Below are 18,367 nucleotides of genomic sequence, written 5' to 3' on the forward strand. Positions count from 1 at the left end.
GAGCTGTGAGGAGAGGGGAGGCCTCATGCACAAGCCTGGCTGCTGTAATATCTCTTAACCATAACTTCAGCAGCAGGTTTAGTTCTCCTCTCTCCTCCCCCACTTTAGGGAGTGGAAAAGGCAGCTTTTTTGTTGATTGTGTTTGACAAGCATTACAGGCTAGTCCCGAGGTGGGTGGAGGACAGGGGTGCGAGGCCTCTGGTTTTCAACTGGAACACCTGGTCAAAGAGAGACCCTGGCAGCTCCCATGAGCATTGCTGACCAGGCTGTTAAAAGTCAGGAGGGCTAAGGCAGGCTTCTTGCAGTGCGCTGTCCCTGCCCCAAGCACTGGCTCTGCAGCTCCCATTGGCCAGGACCCTAGCCAATGGGAGCTGCAGGGGCAGTGCCTGCAGTGTGCAATACTGCCTGGCTGCGTCTCTGCCTAGGGGCCAGACATGCTGGCCGCTTTCTGGAGCGGCAGGGACCTAGGGCAGGCAGGCAGCCTGCCTTAGTCCTGCTGCACCAGTGACTGGAAGGCACCGGAAGTGCGTGCTGCCCTGATGGAGCCTGAACCTCCTCCCACATCCAAGCTTGTACCAGGTCGGAACCCCCTCCTGCACCCAAACTCCCTTCCAAAGCCTCCACTGCAGAGCCTGCACTCCCTCCCACATCCCAACCCTCTGCCTCAGCCCAGTGAAAGTGAGGCTGGGTGGGGGTAGAGAGCGTGAGTGTAGGGGTGGGGCTTTAGGGAAGGGATGGGCTAGGTGCTGTAGCAAAGGTGTTTGGTTTTGTGCAGTTTAAAAGGTGGCAATCCTAAAGGACAGGCAAAGGCTACTTTGCCACCTTAATGTTAAGAGTTTACCTACACCCCAGCACAGCTTCAAATGCCTTAAGCTACACTGCAGGTAGAGGGGCAGCCTTAGTCTGGAGCAAATAGGTGCCGCTGATAAAAATCAAGAAAAATGACCTAATGGAGACAGACATAGGCCAGGCCATGTAGCCCTCGCTCCTACACAAAGGAAGTTTGAGTTATAGGAGTGGCTGTTAAGCTGTTTGGGGAACAGCTGCACCCTTCCCTACAAACATGAAACTGATGTTCGCTAAGGTGGAAATTGCATTCCTTACCCTTTATATGTTGGTTCTGCAACTATGGCAGGCCGAGGTGTACACTTGATGCCCAGGAACCATAGGAACAGGTCGGGGCTGCACCATACTGCTTACTCAGCAAAGGTAACCAAGAGAATAGAGGGCCACATTTTGTCTAAAGACAACATCAGTCTTGACATACAGTAGAACCTCAGTTATGAACCCCTCAGGAATGGAGGTTGTTTGTAACTGAATAAAACATGATTTTCAAAAGTTTACAACTGAACATTGACTTAATACAGCTTTGAAACTTTACTATGCAGAAGAAGTGAAACAAGTACAAAGTTTCCTTGTCAACTTTTTAAAATCTTACCTTTTAGATTTTGTAGTTCACATTCAACACAGTACTTGTGCTGTACTTGCTTTTTTTTGCCGTTGCCTGATTGTGTACTTCTGATTCCCAATGGTGTGTTGTGACTGGTCAGTTCATAACTGAGGTTCTACTGTACTAAGGCTGGAAGAAAATTGCAACTCCAGCACTTAATTACTGCTGGACCAGGTAACCTGTATGAAAGTTTCTACAATATATGCCTGGTACTGTTTAATTAAACCTTGCCCCTGTGAATGAATTAGTTGGGTAACTTAAAGTGTAAGCATGTTGAGGCAGCGACCTTTCTCCATTTCCACAGTACTGCCTACATGCCATCTGCAACAGTATGGGATATAGGATGGTTAAAGTAGTGTTTACTACCTTTACTTTGGTCTTCGTCTTACTACAAATGGTCTCCTAGGGCTAGGAATGCTCAGACCTTCACCTCGGTCCCAGCTGAGTGGAAAGGACAGAATGCAGAGTTTGAAGACTGCTTTGATTAGTACTTTTTCCTCCTCCTGCTCTGGGGTTAGAGTGAAATAGGCATGACAGGCTGATCCCAATATAGTAATAGGCAAGGAGTGAGCTGGCACAGTTCAAATATTATTGGTAGACAGAGGGAAATGTGCTTACCCTGCAAAGGGGTCCTTTGCCCACGTCAGCTTTTTACACATGGAACATTTATGCAGATCCAAGCTTTTGGAGAGTTTTCCTTGCAGTTAGGGACTCATTGCTTGGCAATGATTTTACCAGTAGATTGGCATGTAAGCTTTTTGGTAGTGGGATGTTCTGTTCATACGTGGACATCGTGTTGGCACATCTTAGCCCAGCTGCCAGGAGCCCCACATTGACAAACTCAAAATAATCCAGACAGATTGAGCACCTAGAGCAGCTTTGGAACAGACTCTTTATTTTGCATTGTATCTATGACAGTGTTGGAAACTTCGATACATTTTCAACTCTGAATGTGTAGAGATCTCTAATCTGTACACATCATACTAATCCACACTAGAGTCAGGTGTGTATCCTCACAAGGCCTATCAACCAACCATGGTACAGCTATAATGTACCTCGAAAGGGCCACACATTGGAAAAATAGCCAGAGTTGTTTGACTTTTATAAAAGAAATGCGCGGGGAGGGAGGGGGGGGACAAAACAGGTTGAATCACTCTTGGCTGTTGATGTGGCTACATCCTGAAGTCCCATTCCCAGACTTCAGATTTAGGTAAACTAACCACCGTTTCTATTCCTCCTTTTTGTGCCATGCCCACTAGTGGTTTCATAACACAACCCACACATGAGCTGATAAAAAAAACAACAAAATCAGAACACAGCATCAGCTCCACCCCAAGGGTTTGGCTTCATATGGGTTAGTGCTTTGAGCACTGTTACTGCAGCAGAATAAGCCTTTTAAAAGGCCATTTCTAGGGCCTGTAACAGTTTGCTTCTAAAATAAAAAAAAAAAAAAAAAAAAAAGACAGACATCTTCAGTTTCTGGGTCCCTGGATTGTTCCAAGGAAGGATCCAGAACTGATGAGGAAAGTTTCCAAAATACTATCCACTCTCCAGTAGTCTTTACTGCAGCCCAGTATTGTAGCTAGAGGTCTGACAGCTGTACCCATCTCTTCTCCTCCTGTGCTCCCCAGAATGAATTTTAAAATCCTGATCAGTTGTAACACTGGCTGTATCAAAACAAAAATATTCAGTTGGATTATTTTGGAGTTTGCATAGACCTGTGCTGATAAAAGGCTTATTCACGCTGGAGTTACCTTTCATTTATTACAGATATGGTAAAGTGGCAAGCAGGAGTTCACGTTTACTAGAGAAACTAGATCTGCACCTCCAGTGAAGGAAAGGAAAGTAGGATTCCAATGAAGAGCTCCACCTCCATTATGGCTCTTTTGAAGTCACTGCACCAGTTCTGTTGTGCAGACAGCTGCTGTGTGTTCTGACTGCTGCTACCGCCTATCTATATAAGACACCAAGCACAGGTCAAGTCTTAAATGGAAGGATATATACATCCCATGATCATCAAATGCAGAGAGCTTATTTGCCTTAGGTTAACTGAAGTAGCCCAAGCTCCACACAGTAAGAGGATGAAATCTTAGCCCCAAACTGAAGCGATAAGGTATTCAAGATGACATTAACACAGGGCCCAAAGGAGGAAAAACTAGAAGTTTAGACTGACTAGCTAAATTCTAATGCTCTAACCGATGAAGATACTAGAAGCCTGGGATGCTTTGCCCTAAAATGAGTAATTCCAAAGGGATCACACTGATATGAATCAGCAGCCTCTAGCCCCATCACCACCTTAATCTGGAGATGTCTGTCACACCAGTCTGATGCAATTCAGTTTTCAGAATGAGACTGCCGTCAGGAATGCAAGCTCAGTACTAGTGCTGCTTTACAACATAGCATACAGGCCCCAATGCTTATGGATTAGGAAATGTGACAATGGAGATTTTAGTCTCTACACCTGGCTGAGAAGATCCTAAACTCCACTGAGATAAGGGCCTCACATTTTTTTTTTATGACAGGAGGACAGAATGGTACCTACTGTGGGCAGCCTTAAGACTGTTTTCTGATCAAAGAATTTTAAGAGAAAGTAGTAGTTTGCTTAACGACATCACTGGTAATTTGCAACATATTAGCAAGTATCTGTAACCTGGCTAAATACAGAGCCAAGCTGAAGTCAGTTTGGATTTAGACCATTTTAACACTAGAATTAGGATCAGTTTTTAGTACTATACAAGGCCTCTGCATCCATGGATCTTCCATTTTTTGCTACTGCAGTGTTATAATCCCCTTTGGGACACCTTGGGGTGACACTGTTGTAGTTGAAGTTTTACGGCACCCTTTAAAGAACCACATGAATGTTGACCTAGCTGAACTGCTGGATTGTGAAAACATACCAAGACAGCCAATGAGAGAAGAGGCTGTGCTGTTTAATGCAGTATCGTGTTGAAGAGGCTGGTCTAGAAATAAAAAAAAAAAAACCTCAAGAGTGCTTCAAGTTATGAAACTTGCAGAGATCTGACAATTATGAGGCAAGGGATCCAGTAAACTGCACAGATTAAACTTCTGCTAAATACTTGAAGAGAGTTAGTTGTACCAGGTATCTGCCCTAGTCATGTACTAGAGACCAGAGAAACCCAAACATTAGCAGTTAACTAATTGCATGCTTGCTTGCGACCCTTCCTCAAATTATCCCCAACGTGTTCTGTGTGGATATTGCTTTTGCGCTGAGTTGTAGTGCTATTGCTCTGGGTAACCAATAAAAAGGAGGTACTGCCAACAGGCAGAAGTCCCTACACAACGAGAATGGTAGAGCTAGTTTTGATAGCTAGCATCCACTGGGTACGCCACACTAGGAGGTATGCTAGATGTGCACAATTACTGAGCAATATAGTATGCAGGAAATAAAATAGGTGCTCCCAAAACACTTTGGAGGCTAAGAGATGGTGGTCCCAGAAGATAAGTGTAAGAAGTAGACACCAGACCTACGGGATTTATGATGCCCAAGTTGCTGACAGCACAAAAGGAGCACTGAGGTTAACTGAATGGGTTGGCAGAGTCTGTAGTGCAACTACTATATGCAGTGCAATACTGAGAAAAGGCCATACATTGTTTAACAAAACAGTAATTCAAAATAGAAGTCGACCTATAAGATGAATGCTGACATTTCAACATCTCTTGTAGATCTAAATGGCACTTGTGAGAGCTGAGAAAAACAGAAGTAGCTTAAATGCGGAGGGGGGGAAGGTATGAAGGTGTGTTAAAAATCAAGCGACACCCCCCAGAACAGCATTTGTGGAGGTTCTGGAGAGAGCTTATCTACAGACATTTAGCATAAATTCAACAAGGTTGACATCAGCATGGATGCTCCTGTACTCTGCAAGAGCAGCTTTCCAAAAGCCAAAAACTTGTTCCCGAATACCAGTTGTAAAGTTCAGATTCAGAAGACAGCAGGAAGTGATGCCCTTAAGATTTGTTTTGGGTTTTTTTTTGTTGGGGGGGGGGGAATGGAGGGGGGAGAAGAGAAGAGAAGAGCAGGGTGCAAGTTTTTTTTGGTAAACCAATTATCCACCATTTTCTATGAAAAGCTGTCAAGCTAATTATAAGAAGGAGCAATACCTCGACGGGTGGCTTGGGCCTAAGTATTAGTTTCTGTGGTTGCTAAGGGAAGGTTTGAGTTGTAATTCAGACAATAGTTCACGGCTGTGTGTAGGAATGGCTCTCTATCAAGGAAAGCAAGCTAGCTTCCTCACAGCAGGAATATAGTAGGACCACGCTAAACAAAAAGCCATCCTTACTACTGCTTCAGCTTTTGCCACAAGTTTGTTAGGTAGTTCTACATCATTTCACTTCAATCTTATTTCAGGAGCCAAAAGTCTCATTTAAAAAAAAAAGTGATCTTGCAAAGCGGATCCAAATGCCTCTTCATGCTGCAATGAATGGAAGAAGCTCCAATGGAGTAAAGAGCTTCATTTCTTTTGCATGGTCCCGAGGTAATGCATAGAACACATAAAACTGTGGTTTTTAAGTGATTGACATCAGAAGACTAAGATTGTGGATGAATCAAGATCTTACCTAGTTTGGTTACTTTTTTGCTATAGAGATGCAGTCCTAAAGCCATGGAGGTATCAGGCTCTATCCTGGAAGGATATGTTCTCTTCACCACAGACCTAATATAGTACTCTGGTTCATATAATATCTTAGATAGCTGACTGGTGGAATAGCAGCTCCAAGAATGTCTCCCTCATGAGTTAAGGGACCATGGGGTCACAGATGGCTTTGGAACATATCTCATAAGGCCTTCCACATAGAACCTGTCTATGGAAGGGATATATTACTGCTTTTCATTGGCCAAAGAGGGAGCCTTTTTGGAAGTGTAAAAGCAAGATGGGGCTCACTATTGACCAGATATCAGACTAAGCCTGATGGGAGACTGTGAGAGCTGAGGAGGAGGGAAACAGGAGAGTCCCACACAAGTCTTCTCCAGTTCTGGGTTTCAAAGTTGTTAACTCCCCTTGGCTGTAGATCCAATTTCAAATACAATATGAATATCCAGAGACTAGTTAGTTAAAAAAAATTAGACACTGAATATGTTTACCCTAAGCTTAAAATAAGGTTTTACTGATTGGAGAACTGTTCAATTCCATAGTGAATTTCACTGTCTCCATGAAACAGATCATATGAATTGTTCCTCTGAAGCCCTTCTTCACTTGATAGCAGTTCCTATTCAACAAACGGGTTATTTTCTACTGATAAACAGCTTGATTCTGCAGATTTAGCCCACCCCACCTGCAGGCTTTCAGGCAGCCTGGCTACTACATTCAGCCCCTGAAGGTCTCCCAAACAGCCATGCAGGAGAACAATCCTCCTTTTTACCCATCCACATTCTCTTCCTACTCTCCACAAAGTGGGTGCCTGCTTATACATCAATTCAGGGCAGCATTTTTTAGTTTCAATGATCCCAGCAAAGCAGTTTGCTACAGCATCTAATTCTCTTCCAAATACACTGCTGGATTATTTGCAGATACAGGAAGAGAAGAGGTGAGGGAAAGGTGTCAGTGCAACAACCGAGCTTTAGGGTACGTCCTAGAACCCAAAGTACCGTATGCATGGCCATGGGAAACCCCTCATTGATGCTAGTGCTGAAAGGCCTACAAGCAGAAGGAAAAATAGCAGCAACCCACACGCCCCCCCCCCACAAAAAAAAAAAAAAAAAAAAAGATTAGGAGAAAGATAGAACACCCATGTGTGTAAGTTTCACTTAACCCTCAGTTGCTCACTGATATTTTTAAATGGAGAAAAAAAATCTCGAGGCAACCAAGACTCTTGAATGAGACTGGACCAGTTAGATTGTAGGTAGGCTGACCCCAGGATCATCCCAGAATCTGGGAATATACTCTGCCATCATACTGATGGTATTTGAGACTTGCCTTCTGCTTAAGGCTTGAATTTGAATATAAATCCAGATCTCTTATTTCTTCATCTTCCATCAACTGCATAAGGATCCATTAGAAGAGATTTTAATTTGCATGCTCTCCTTTAACAAGCTACCCCAATACATATTACATTGAACTACACAATGAACCTTTCTTTCATAAAAGCCTCAATACAAAAGCCTTCTCAGCAGCTAACCCAAGCTTTAGAGCAGTGGTTCTCAAACTAGGGCCGCCACTTGTTTAGGGAAAGCCCCTGGCGGGTCGGGCCGGTTTGTTTACCTGCCACATCTGCAGGTTCGGCCAATCGCAGCTCCCACTGACCGCAGTTCCCTGTTCCAGGCCAATGGGTGTTGCAGGAAGCGCCATGGGCTGAGGGACATGCTGGCCACCCTTCCTGCAGCCCCAATTGGCCTGGAGCCGCGATCGGACGAACCTGCGGATGCAGCAGGTAAACAAACCAGCCCGGCCTGCCAGGGGCTTTCCCTGAACAAGTGGCAGCCCTAGTTTGAGAACCACTGCTTTAGCGGACGGACAAAAGCATTTCTCCCCACTCTGTTTAAAGAGAACAGGGAGGGGATGCACACTAGCCAGAGGCATGTGAGTGAGCCACTGGGCTAATGTAAGTGGCTTGTCGAGTTAACTCACAAACCTTAATACATTTTTAAAATACAATATTCAGTTTCATTCTTCACAGATAAACAAAGGTTCCAACGTTAACGTGCTTGCTAGGAGTCCAAGCTCCCTGGTAGGCTTCTCCAGATCCTGCAATGGCACAGCACTCCAGTACACCATGGCCAAGCTTTCACACATGAGCCACAAGGCTATATCTAATATTAAATAATCCACCCCAAACTTGTACTGCAGCAAGTGATAAAGAAAGTTTACACATTTAGAGATCACTCTAGCCACAGCCAGCCACCAGTCAAATGCACAGATGTTGTTTATTATTATTATTTTTAAACGTGAAGGACTTGTGAAATTGGAATTCTTGATTTCATACAACAACTGGCACCATGCTTTGTTTCTTACCCTCTTGAAATTCCCAGTCCCAAAGGCTTCCAAACTTGCACTTGCTTAGGACAGCAAGAACAGGGAGGGGATGCACACACTGAGTCTATTAGACACCTTGGTGAACCACGTTTCCCCCATCCCCTTCCCTCAAATCCCAAAATTGTTTGGGTTTTCCATAGCCTATTGTGTTTATCATCACTCTTGGCTAAGTAAACTCAATCTGGAAAAGGAGTTTAAGACAAATCTATGTTTGCTTGTACAGTACGTGAGTAAACAGAGGAAAAGAAGCAGGACAACCAGTGAGTGAGTTCATAGACCATCATTTCCAGGTGTACCTGCCTCACAGTATTCTATTTACATAAATTACAGAAATTTCATATATATTTTTCTCTGAAGCCAATTAGACAAATATCTACCTATATATAATATATAAAAAATACAGAGCTTTGACTCTTCCTTTTGAAGTAAAATGTACATGATCCAACTGTGAGCAGAAAGTAATCCTGAAAACTCAGGCCCTTTGCTACTGGAGTTAACACTGCACACAATGCTCCTGTCAAGTGTAGCTATGCCCTCCTTCCTCCCCACCCCATAAAATAAACAATCCACCCCCACCCCATCCATTCAGAAAAAATCCAAATCTTAATACACGTTTTCATGAAAAATTTTTCAAGTAAAGATGAAGATGGGTTTCACCATTTCAACAGTTCTGTGACTTCAATCAGTAGCAATGCAAGTGAAGCCCGTGCAATGGCAGCTGTGCTTCCTCTTTTCAAAGACCACCAAAACATCTCCCCACCTCTTCACAATTACCATCTTTGGGGTTTTGTTGCTTTTTTCTTTTTTTAAATACCAATAACAGTTCTTAAAAAAAAATTTAAACAACGGGAAAAAATGCCTCCCCAGGAAAAGTCTTCCCACTTCTCCTTTGTCCATTTACAGTATGTTTCAAGGGGAACTTGGCCCATGTCCAATGGCGCGGTCCACTGAAGGAGAGCTGTGAAAAGGTGAGGGGCTAAACTTTGCTCTTGGCAGATTAGAGTCTTTAACAAAGAGTAAGATGTGCAAAAAAAAAAAAAAAATTAAATAGATCAACCCTAGCTTCCAGGATTAATGTTGTCAGAGAAGAGAATGCTTAACTTTTGATTTGTGTCCCCCCCTCCCCAACTGAAATTTCATTTAAGTACCCGAGGTAACAAGTGACACAATATTTGTGAAAGATCACCACAACTTAAAACAAGAGGTGCAATTTGTTACCTCCGTGTCCTTCCTCCACCTTGGTGCCTGCTTTAGAGACATGTATGCAGCAGCAAAAAAAAAAAAAAAAAAAAAAAAATCCCCTTCTTTCCATGAGAGCAAAGCATTGCTTCTAGCTGTTCTCGAAGGGGGAACTGTTTCCTAATGGGTTGGCGTGGGTGTTTGCGCCTTCCGTTTGTAAGGAGGGGGAAATGGGACTAACTCTGGCTGCTCCCAGTTGATTTCTGGCAAGTTTGTGGTGTTCTTCCCCATCCGAACACATTATAGCTGGAAGCCTTCCATAGGCGCCTCAGGCTGCTGGAAGATGAATTGCTGCTGGTTCTCGTCTACCTGGGGAGCCAGGTTGGAGTCGTCATCCTCTACTCCAAAGTAGTGCTCAATCAAATCAAAGGCCTTCTGGTAGATTTCCTGGTTCTCATGGCTCTGCAGGAACTCTATTTTATCCAAGCCTTAGGAAAGAGAAAAATGGAATGTGGCAAGACTGATCAGAACATCCATACTATTCCCGGCCCCCATCCATCCTTCACCCTTTCAACTGTTTGGGGCCACAAGACCACCATTTGTTAAGCTTGCATTTTGCCCAGAATTAGAATATCTTAAAAAAAAAAAAAAAAAAAAAAAACACACACACACTAGCTCCATTACTCCAGAAGAGCTTTTGGATTGAATCTCTCTCCCAGCCCATGTTTAAAGGGTCCAATTAAAACTTAGTAAGATGAGGAGTTGTTCCTATTTGGAGGATACACCACAAATCAGAAGTCTCACAGGCCAGATCATTTACAGAGCACCAACAGTGCATGAGGCACTTCAGACTAAAAAGGAAGACAGGTCCTTGCCCCAAAGTGCTCACATTCTGGAGAGACAGAGGAGGAAGTGGGAAGAGAAGTGAAGTGACAAGACTAGACTGTGATCTCTCCATGGTAGGAACTGCACTTCTCTTGTTTTTCATTAAGTGACTAGCACACCTTTGGGCTCTGTAAAAACAGTGATTTTTATGCAGGTGTCTTGTTAGTACCTAAAAGAAAATTATGGAATTGTCATTCGTTTTGCTGACGGGCAGCCCTAACTTGGGACATCAATGATGCCAATTTGTGAGAGCCCCAACTTTATCTTCAATCACCTCCAGCATCTTGGATGCAAGAGACTTCTGGTCCAAGGAATCCATTTGGCACTTATACCTTCCCTGGTACTCATCCTAGGGACCCGTAATCACAGAATGCAACAAGCCACAGAGTGTGCGCTTATACAGACTAACTATTGGGGTAAAACAGCAGTTAATCCACAACTTCTAGCATCCCTCATCTCATACCCATTTGAAGTTCGGAGGAAGTGGACAAACACTTTCAACAATAGAGCATAAGCAGCCTCTAACAGTTGTTCTCAAACTTTCCCCCCACGGACCACTTGATAATTGCGGAGGGTCTTGGCAGATCACTTAATGATTTTTCCAAATGTTGTTTGTACCATTTGCTAACTATTGTAAAGCGCTTTGGATAAAAACGCTTTATTAAAAAAACCTTAAACTTTTGTTCTACAAATAAAAGCACACAACTCATGTTTTAATACCAGTAGTCTTACCTTTCTAAGGCAATGGATGTGCCCTCTCCCCTGCCATGGCAGCTCCCGAGCTGGGGCTGGGAAGGGGGGGGTCTCCCTCACCACAGAGCTGAGACTGGGAAGGAGGGGGGTCTCTCCCCAGCAGCTGCAGCCCTGGAGCTGGGGAAAGTGTGCTTGCTCTGGCCACCACAGCCCTTTGTCCCCCAAATTTGCCTCACCCCACTGCCCCTTCCCACCTACCCCCTCTTCCACCCCAAGGCCACCACCTCACCTTACATGTGCGTCCTCTTCAGGGTCCAGACACCTAATCAGTGGAGCCACGCTTGCGTGGCTCCATAATAAGGTGGGTGGCCCTTCATTCTCTCATGTGTGGCTGCCCAGGCACACACCTGAGAGGGAACTATCTGCAGACCACCTGAATGGAGCTCATGGACCACTGGTGGTCCACGGACCACAGTTTGAGAACCTCTGCGGTAACACATATCCTGCATTACTTCCTCCTGGGAACAAGTCACAGCAGCAAGGCCAGTGAGAGCCACTCACCATAGGCTTCCTCAATGAGGCTGCAGTAGGGGTTGATGCCAGTGCCACTTTGCTTGGCCTCCTGCTCACCGAGCCGCAGGATATTCTCCAGGCCATTCAGGGCCACTTGAACAATCTTGGAGTCCATGACAGTCAGCAGGTCACACAGAGGTTTGATACAGCCTAGGTTTACCAAGTACCTGAAGAGAAGGCACAGGGAAGACAAACATTCCATTTATCAAGAAGGAAGGTTAAGTAACATTGTGACATGCATTTAGGTTCAAAGGGACACTGTCAGGTTTAAGGAAATTTGTATTTTAAAAATATTGCCTAACAGGTAACATCCTTTTCACCATTAGCTCTCCAAGCTGGGTGTTTAAATTAAACCCTTTAACCTCTAACAACCAGGGCCCTTATTTACAATGTGTTAGCACTCAACTCCCATTGAAGTCAGAATCCAGATCTATTAAGGTGCCTGACTTTATAGGCAGGCAAGTTTTGACGTTCTAGTCTGGTTTGTCCAAGCTGCTTAAACGACACAAAGTAAACTATGAAACTGGAGTCATCTGTATCGCTTGTTTTAGTCACATGCACTATTTAAATCCCACCAAAAAACTCCACTGAAATTTAAAAGACATTTGCATGGGTCTTAAATTTTGCAGCATATTTTTAAATTATTTAGCCTATAATTAGCCAGGTATTTATACTCTCTGATACGGTGAAAGATTTATACCCAACATCTGTTTAAATTTAGACTTGCAAAATTATTTGTGCATTTGTGTGTGTGGGGGGGGAAGGGATAGCTCAGTGGTTTGAGCATTGGCCTCCAAACTCAGGGTTGTGAGTTCAGTCCTTGAGGGGGCCATTTAGGGATTTGGGGCAAAAGTCTGTCTGGGTTGGAAGTAACAGAGGAGGAGAAGGACCTCGGAGTATTGGTTGATCACAGGATGACTATGAGCCGCCAATGTGATATGGCTGTGAAAAAAGCTAATGTGGTCTTGGGATGCATCAGACGAGGTATCTCCAGTAGCGATAAGGAGGTGTTTGTACCGTTATACAAGGCACTGGTGAGCCCTCATTTGGAATACTGTGTGCAGTTCTGGTCTCCCATGTTTAAGAAGGATGAATTCAAACTGGAACAGGTACAGAGAAGGGCTACTAGGATGATCCGAGGAATGGCAAACCTGTCTTATGAAAGGAGACTCAAAGAGCTTGGCTTGTTTAGCCTAACCAAAAGAAGGCTGCGGGGAGATATGATTGCTCTCTATAAATATATCAGAGGGATAAATAACAGGGAGGGAGAGGAATTATTTAAGCTCAATACCAATGTGGACACAAGAACAAATGGATATAACCTGGCCATCAGGAAGTCTAGAATTAGATGAAGATTTCTAACCATCAGAGGAGTGAAGTTCTGGAACAGCCTTCCAAGGGGAGAAGTGGGGGCAAAAGATATATCTGACTTCAAGACTAAGTTTGATAAGTTTATGGCAGGGATGGTATGATGGGATAGCCTAATTTTGGCAATTAATAGATCTTTGACTATTAGTGGTAAATATGCCCAATGGCTTGTGATGGGTTATTAATTAGATGGGGTGTAATCTGAGTTACTACAGAGAATTCTTTCCTGGGTATCTGGCTGGTGAGTTTTGCCCACATACTCAGGGTTTAGCTGATTGCCATATTTGGGGTCAGGAAGGAATTTTCCTCCAGGGCAGATTGGGGCATGGGTCACTTGCTGGAGGGTTCTCTGCACCTTGAAGTCTTTAAACCACAATCTGAGGACTTCAATAGCTCAGACATAGGTTAGGGGTTTGATACAGGAGTGGGTGGATGAGATTCTGTGGTCTGCGTTGTGCAGGAGGTCAGACTAGATGATCATAATGGTCCCTTCTGACCTTAAAGTCTGTGATTCTGTGATTGGCCCTGCTTTGAGCAGGGGGTTGGACTAGATACCTCCCGAGGTCCCTTCCAACCCTGATATTCTATTCTATGATTTCCTACACAGGCTACAGAAAAACAAAGTTAACACCACTAATTCACCTGCATAGAGTCCATATTACATTTTTCCTGGGTAAAGCACACAATACTGGCAAAGTTATAGGGGCACCTTGTAATGCTGCTGCTTCTATTAGATGCACGCTTAACAGAGTTTTAAAGACATAGACATGTACTTTGAATGAAGCAAATCAGAAAGGGTTTTAAACCCAAGTGCAAGTACTGATGGATTAGGAAATTAAAGTACTTCACTGGGTTTTGAACTGTATCAGAGCCAGGAGTGTGAGCATATGCATGTCAGGTACATGACACAGACCAGATACTTCCAGAATTAGACTGCATCGTCAAGATGCTAAAGACTTGTAAGTGCATCCTTTGTGTGGAACAAGATTTTTAAATAGATACTGTTTAAAAAAAAAAAAACCTCAAATGTAGCATAGTTATATAAAAAACAGTTACACTAATCTATAGCTCGGACTTTGAACTATGAACAAAGAACAATGACTCTTCTGGTTCTCAACAGCTATAGTCTCGATGGTGAATACAGAAGCAGCACCAGTAACTTATCCCTACTCAAATGGCTTTACAGCAAAAATGTAGTCTCTTCATTGAAAGAATTAGAGCCTAGAGAAAGCTATAAATACATGCTGGATCTCTGAATAGGTCTTGGAGCTTCTTTCAAGGCCAAGGTACCCAGGAGTCGATGGATGGATGGCCACAAATGTGGATGGCAAACTGATTGTACAAATTTGCTATAGCTTCATGGAGTCAGAGACAAAGTACACATAAAAACAGCCTCTCAACGTACCTGATCTGCTCTGGGGTTCCTCCTGATGTCGCATTCGTGATGGCCCAGGCTGCCTCTTTCCTTGTGCGGAATTCTGCTTTCTGTAAGATTTCTATCAGCACTGGGAAAATGTTTGCATCTATGACTGCCTGAAGGAAGAAGAGAGAAGCAGCATTTAGGACAGGCCAAGTGATTCCTAAAAAGTTAGCAGGCTCTGGGAACAGAAACCTATAACCTTTTCAGTGATCCCCCACCTGCTTCTCCTACCATGTCCTGTAAGTGTAAGATTAAGTTTACTATCCAAGAACTTAATCTCCTATTATTGCACCAATACCAAAGTCAGTCTTTGGTCACTGTGTGCATCTGTTTGGATTTAGGCCCTTAGAAAGGATAATTACAATCAAATGCTGTACACCAATTGAAAGGCATTATTCTAGGTATACATCTGAACTTTGGAACCCCAATGAAGAGGCAGATTAATCCCCATCTCCCCAAGCTCACTCAGTGATTAGACATTTAGAGCATGTTTCAGACCAGGCACCATTTGTGGGCACAGTTAGTGTCACTTACATGTCTAACTATTGTTGTGGGGGCAGTCAAGTAGAACACCACCACTAATTATGCTTGCAAATAACCAGAGAAAAAAGGGAAGTCCAGGTGTAAAATGTGGCCTTTAAACACCAACTAAGAATCACATAAGCTTTGTTTTAATGGTGCTCCATGGATCCAAGAGTGTTGCAGGTGGGCCTGGCAAGGATTCTGGAAACTTTACCTGTATCTGAGCCCTGTTTCCAGCTGTGATGTTAGAAATGGTCCAGCAAGCTTCCTTCCGGATAGACTCTTTGGGGCTGCTTAATAAATGAAGCAGGCAAGGCAGAGCTGAGCAGTTCAGGATCACCTTAAGAGAAGAGTACAGGATAGGATGACACCATTTGCCTTCCTCCACTTCCATAGTGTGGATACTTTCAGCACATCTTTACTGGATTCTTATGGGGAAAAATATTTTCTTCCAACATTTTCCAGAAACTCCTGCCACTGAATGAGGTGTTCCATTAGGCAGCAGCAGGAAAAGAATGCTTTTCCTATCTCAGAGGCATGTGTAGGATCAGACATGCCAATTGCAAAGTGTTCTACCAGGAATGCACTGTGTGTGGTTCAGGAGGCAGACAGAAGATAAGCCTCCCTCCACTGCATCCTGCTCCTCATCTCCTGTTGTAGCAGAGCTCAAGGAGGAGGAGGCGGCAGAATAGGTCATCCCTAGTTCTTGGATGCTGGAAATGAGAAGTTTCCATGACTGGAGTCCTGAGACTTGTCTCCCTACACAAACACTGGCTACAATGAGATACTTGTATACACTATATTGTTCACAAGCACCAATACACAGAAGGGACTTTTGTTGTTGTAGCTAAATCTTGAGCCATGCCATCATGGCTCAATTCATCTTATGGGCAACCCTGTAGGTTGAGCCATTCCTGTTTTGATTAAGGGGTGGGTGATCTAAGCTAGATTTCATCTTCTAGTGGCAAGCCTAGAAACCTGAGCGCAGATCTGTCATGAGAACTTTACTCCCTCCTCTTAGTGATGATTTGGGTTTTTATCCGAGACATGTTTAACGCTTCCTCCTGCTCGAACACTGAATATGAGAAGACCTAGTCACATCCCACTCACCTGGGTCTGGATGTCATCACCCGTCACAATGTTGCCTACAGCTCGCAAAGCTGGAGAAGCTACTTTATAATCATTGTGCCTGCAAGAAAGAGGAAGGGAAAGAAACATCAGTCCAAGCCCTTTGTAACAGAATCCCTCCACCCTCTTCACCCCCCGTTTAGTTAAAATTCCACCATCAGAAGCACACAGCAACATGTGTCGAAACCAAAGACCGTCACTGACAGAGCAAGGATTGTGTCACCATAAGAACATTCTTGGTCCTCTTACAACCATAAGCTTCATCATGGACCACTTCCTGTCACCTTCAAATCACTCCTAACTTTAGCCTTTCATGCCCCTCCTCACTGTTGTGGCATCCAATTAACAGTAACCAGAACACTCCTGAAAATGCATTTATTTTTCAAACCCTCAAGATGCAATGCAAATGAAAGCCATCTGCATTAGACAACACACAAACTTAACAGATCTAAAATAGAGCAATGACTACAGATTGTTCAATGGATAAATATTACAGGAGTGTCAACAAAAGACAAGTTTCTTTGGAAAGTGCTGTATTTATTCTGTTATTGATCCTTTTCTTCTAACATTATAATAGAGTTAACAAAAGATTACTTTAAGCTTCCATAGAGGAGTTTAAAGCAGGAGAGTAGCACAGTGTACGGTCTTAGTCTGACATCAGTACCATAGCCTTTGCCCCTTCATGGGTTAGACTAGTCTCAGGACCAGCATGGTCTTGGTGTATCATGCTCTTCCTAGCATAAGGCACTACAGCTACTCTTCCAGCACTATACAGAGACTTTCCCTCCTGTCCGATAGACCAACACAACCCATGTCACATATTCCCATATATATCCAAGGATACTAGATAATCCCTCTGACACAAGCAGCCTTAGTTTTCTGCCCATTGGGCACCAATTTGAAAACGTTAGTGCTGTGGTGAGCACAAGACAAACCCATAGTCACATGGGCTGTTCGGTCCAAGATCTTTGCCTCTTATGCAGAGCAACACACTTACATTAACAGCTCTACCAGTCGCCGACACACCCCGGAGTCTATTACTGCTTGGATTTTCTCATTGGGGCCATCTGATAGGTAGGAGAGTGCCCAGCAGGCATCTGCCAGCAAGTCAGAGTCACTGCTGAATAATAATCGGGATAATACCGGCAAGCAAGGAGACACCTAAAATAAGAACAAACAACCCCCACCCCAGAGAAAGAGTTTAGAAAAGGTTCCTTCAGAAGAGGCAAGGCAGCTTTGTGTGCAAGCTATGCCAAATGTCAGTGTGTGTGAATGATGAACTGGATGCCATCCTGTGGGCGGGTGGGGTTCTCACCTAGGATTTCTAAACCCACCACGATTAACAGCACCAAAGAACTGGTTCAAGTAACATCAGAAACCAAAGTTTCCATTCATACATGTGTTACATGGGACCTTACATATATTGTTCAGGGGCCAGTTGTCTGACAAAGTGTTGAGAATTGTTGATGTAATGGGGGTAGTTTTGGATACACAGGTTTCTACATTGCTACAAGGTTATGTGAACTAAGGAGATTCATGTTACAACAGGGCCTCTCCAACGCTCACTAACCCAGCATATAAGGGGTCATCCCTCTCCAAAACTAATATCCAGTTATAAGCTTTTTACCATTCTTTATAAAATGAGCAACAGCTGGACTGTTTGCAGCTTGGATGACAAGCACTCTTCTCATGAAAGAAAGCCACCTCATTCCCTGCCCCTTCGATAATCTTGAACAGCCAGTTCTGTCGACAGACAGCTACCCAAACAGTCACCACCATACTTGGTAACCTATGTAACAGTGCACAGCCTTACACATATTTCTAACTATCCATCATTGCAGCTTCTCCAGCCTTATCAAGGGAGTTGTCAAGTAACAGACCTTAACCACAGCGTTAACCAAAATAGGGAGTAAAGGTCCTCCAGTCCTGCTTAATGTTCATGCTGTTACTGACCATCTTTTTTAGAGGACGGGGACACCAAACGGAAGCGGTGCGGAGAAAAGAAGGCCTTCCCTGGGTAATAAGTAAGTCTGCTGTGAAGGAGTTCTATATTTTGAAGTTCACAGTTTGTGAACAATTTGGACCAAACTCCAAAGTTTTGAGTTCTCACTGAAGAGAATGGAGCCCCAGCTCTGGGGCAGCCTGCAAGGCCTAGACCAGGGG

The 18,367-nt window shown here is 43.8% G+C and overlaps 1 protein-coding gene across 2 annotated transcripts in view; it reads right to left on the minus strand.

Annotated features, from left to right (window-relative positions):
- Nucleotides 1-2,323: 2,323 nt before the first annotated feature.
- KPNA6 (karyopherin subunit alpha 6) overlaps nt 2,324-18,367 on the minus strand; it is a 41,728-nt gene continuing 25,684 nt past the window's right edge. Inside the window, exons 9-15 of one of the 2 annotated variants that reach the window (XR_004643578.1) lie at nt 17,202-17,365; nt 16,187-16,265; nt 15,291-15,416; nt 14,540-14,667; nt 11,755-11,933; nt 9,655-10,103; nt 2,324-3,404 (exon numbers count right to left, since the gene is read on the minus strand). Coding sequence is in view for 1 of the 2 variants with exons in the window: in XM_034753908.1 (XP_034609799.1) it covers nt 9,916-10,103; nt 11,755-11,933; nt 14,540-14,667; nt 15,291-15,416; nt 16,187-16,265; nt 17,202-17,365 (864 nt within the window). In the remaining variant the exon portion in view is untranslated. Of the gene's footprint in view, nt 3,405-8,308; nt 10,104-11,754; nt 11,934-14,539; nt 14,668-15,290; nt 15,417-16,186; nt 16,266-17,201; nt 17,366-18,367 lie in introns of those variants that run through there. The other variant, XM_034753908.1, reaches the window with a different exon arrangement.

This window comes from Trachemys scripta, chromosome 20 (assembly GCF_013100865.1).
Source record: "Trachemys scripta elegans isolate TJP31775 chromosome 20, CAS_Tse_1.0, whole genome shotgun sequence".
Classification (NCBI taxonomy): domain Eukaryota; kingdom Metazoa; phylum Chordata; order Testudines; family Emydidae; genus Trachemys; species Trachemys scripta.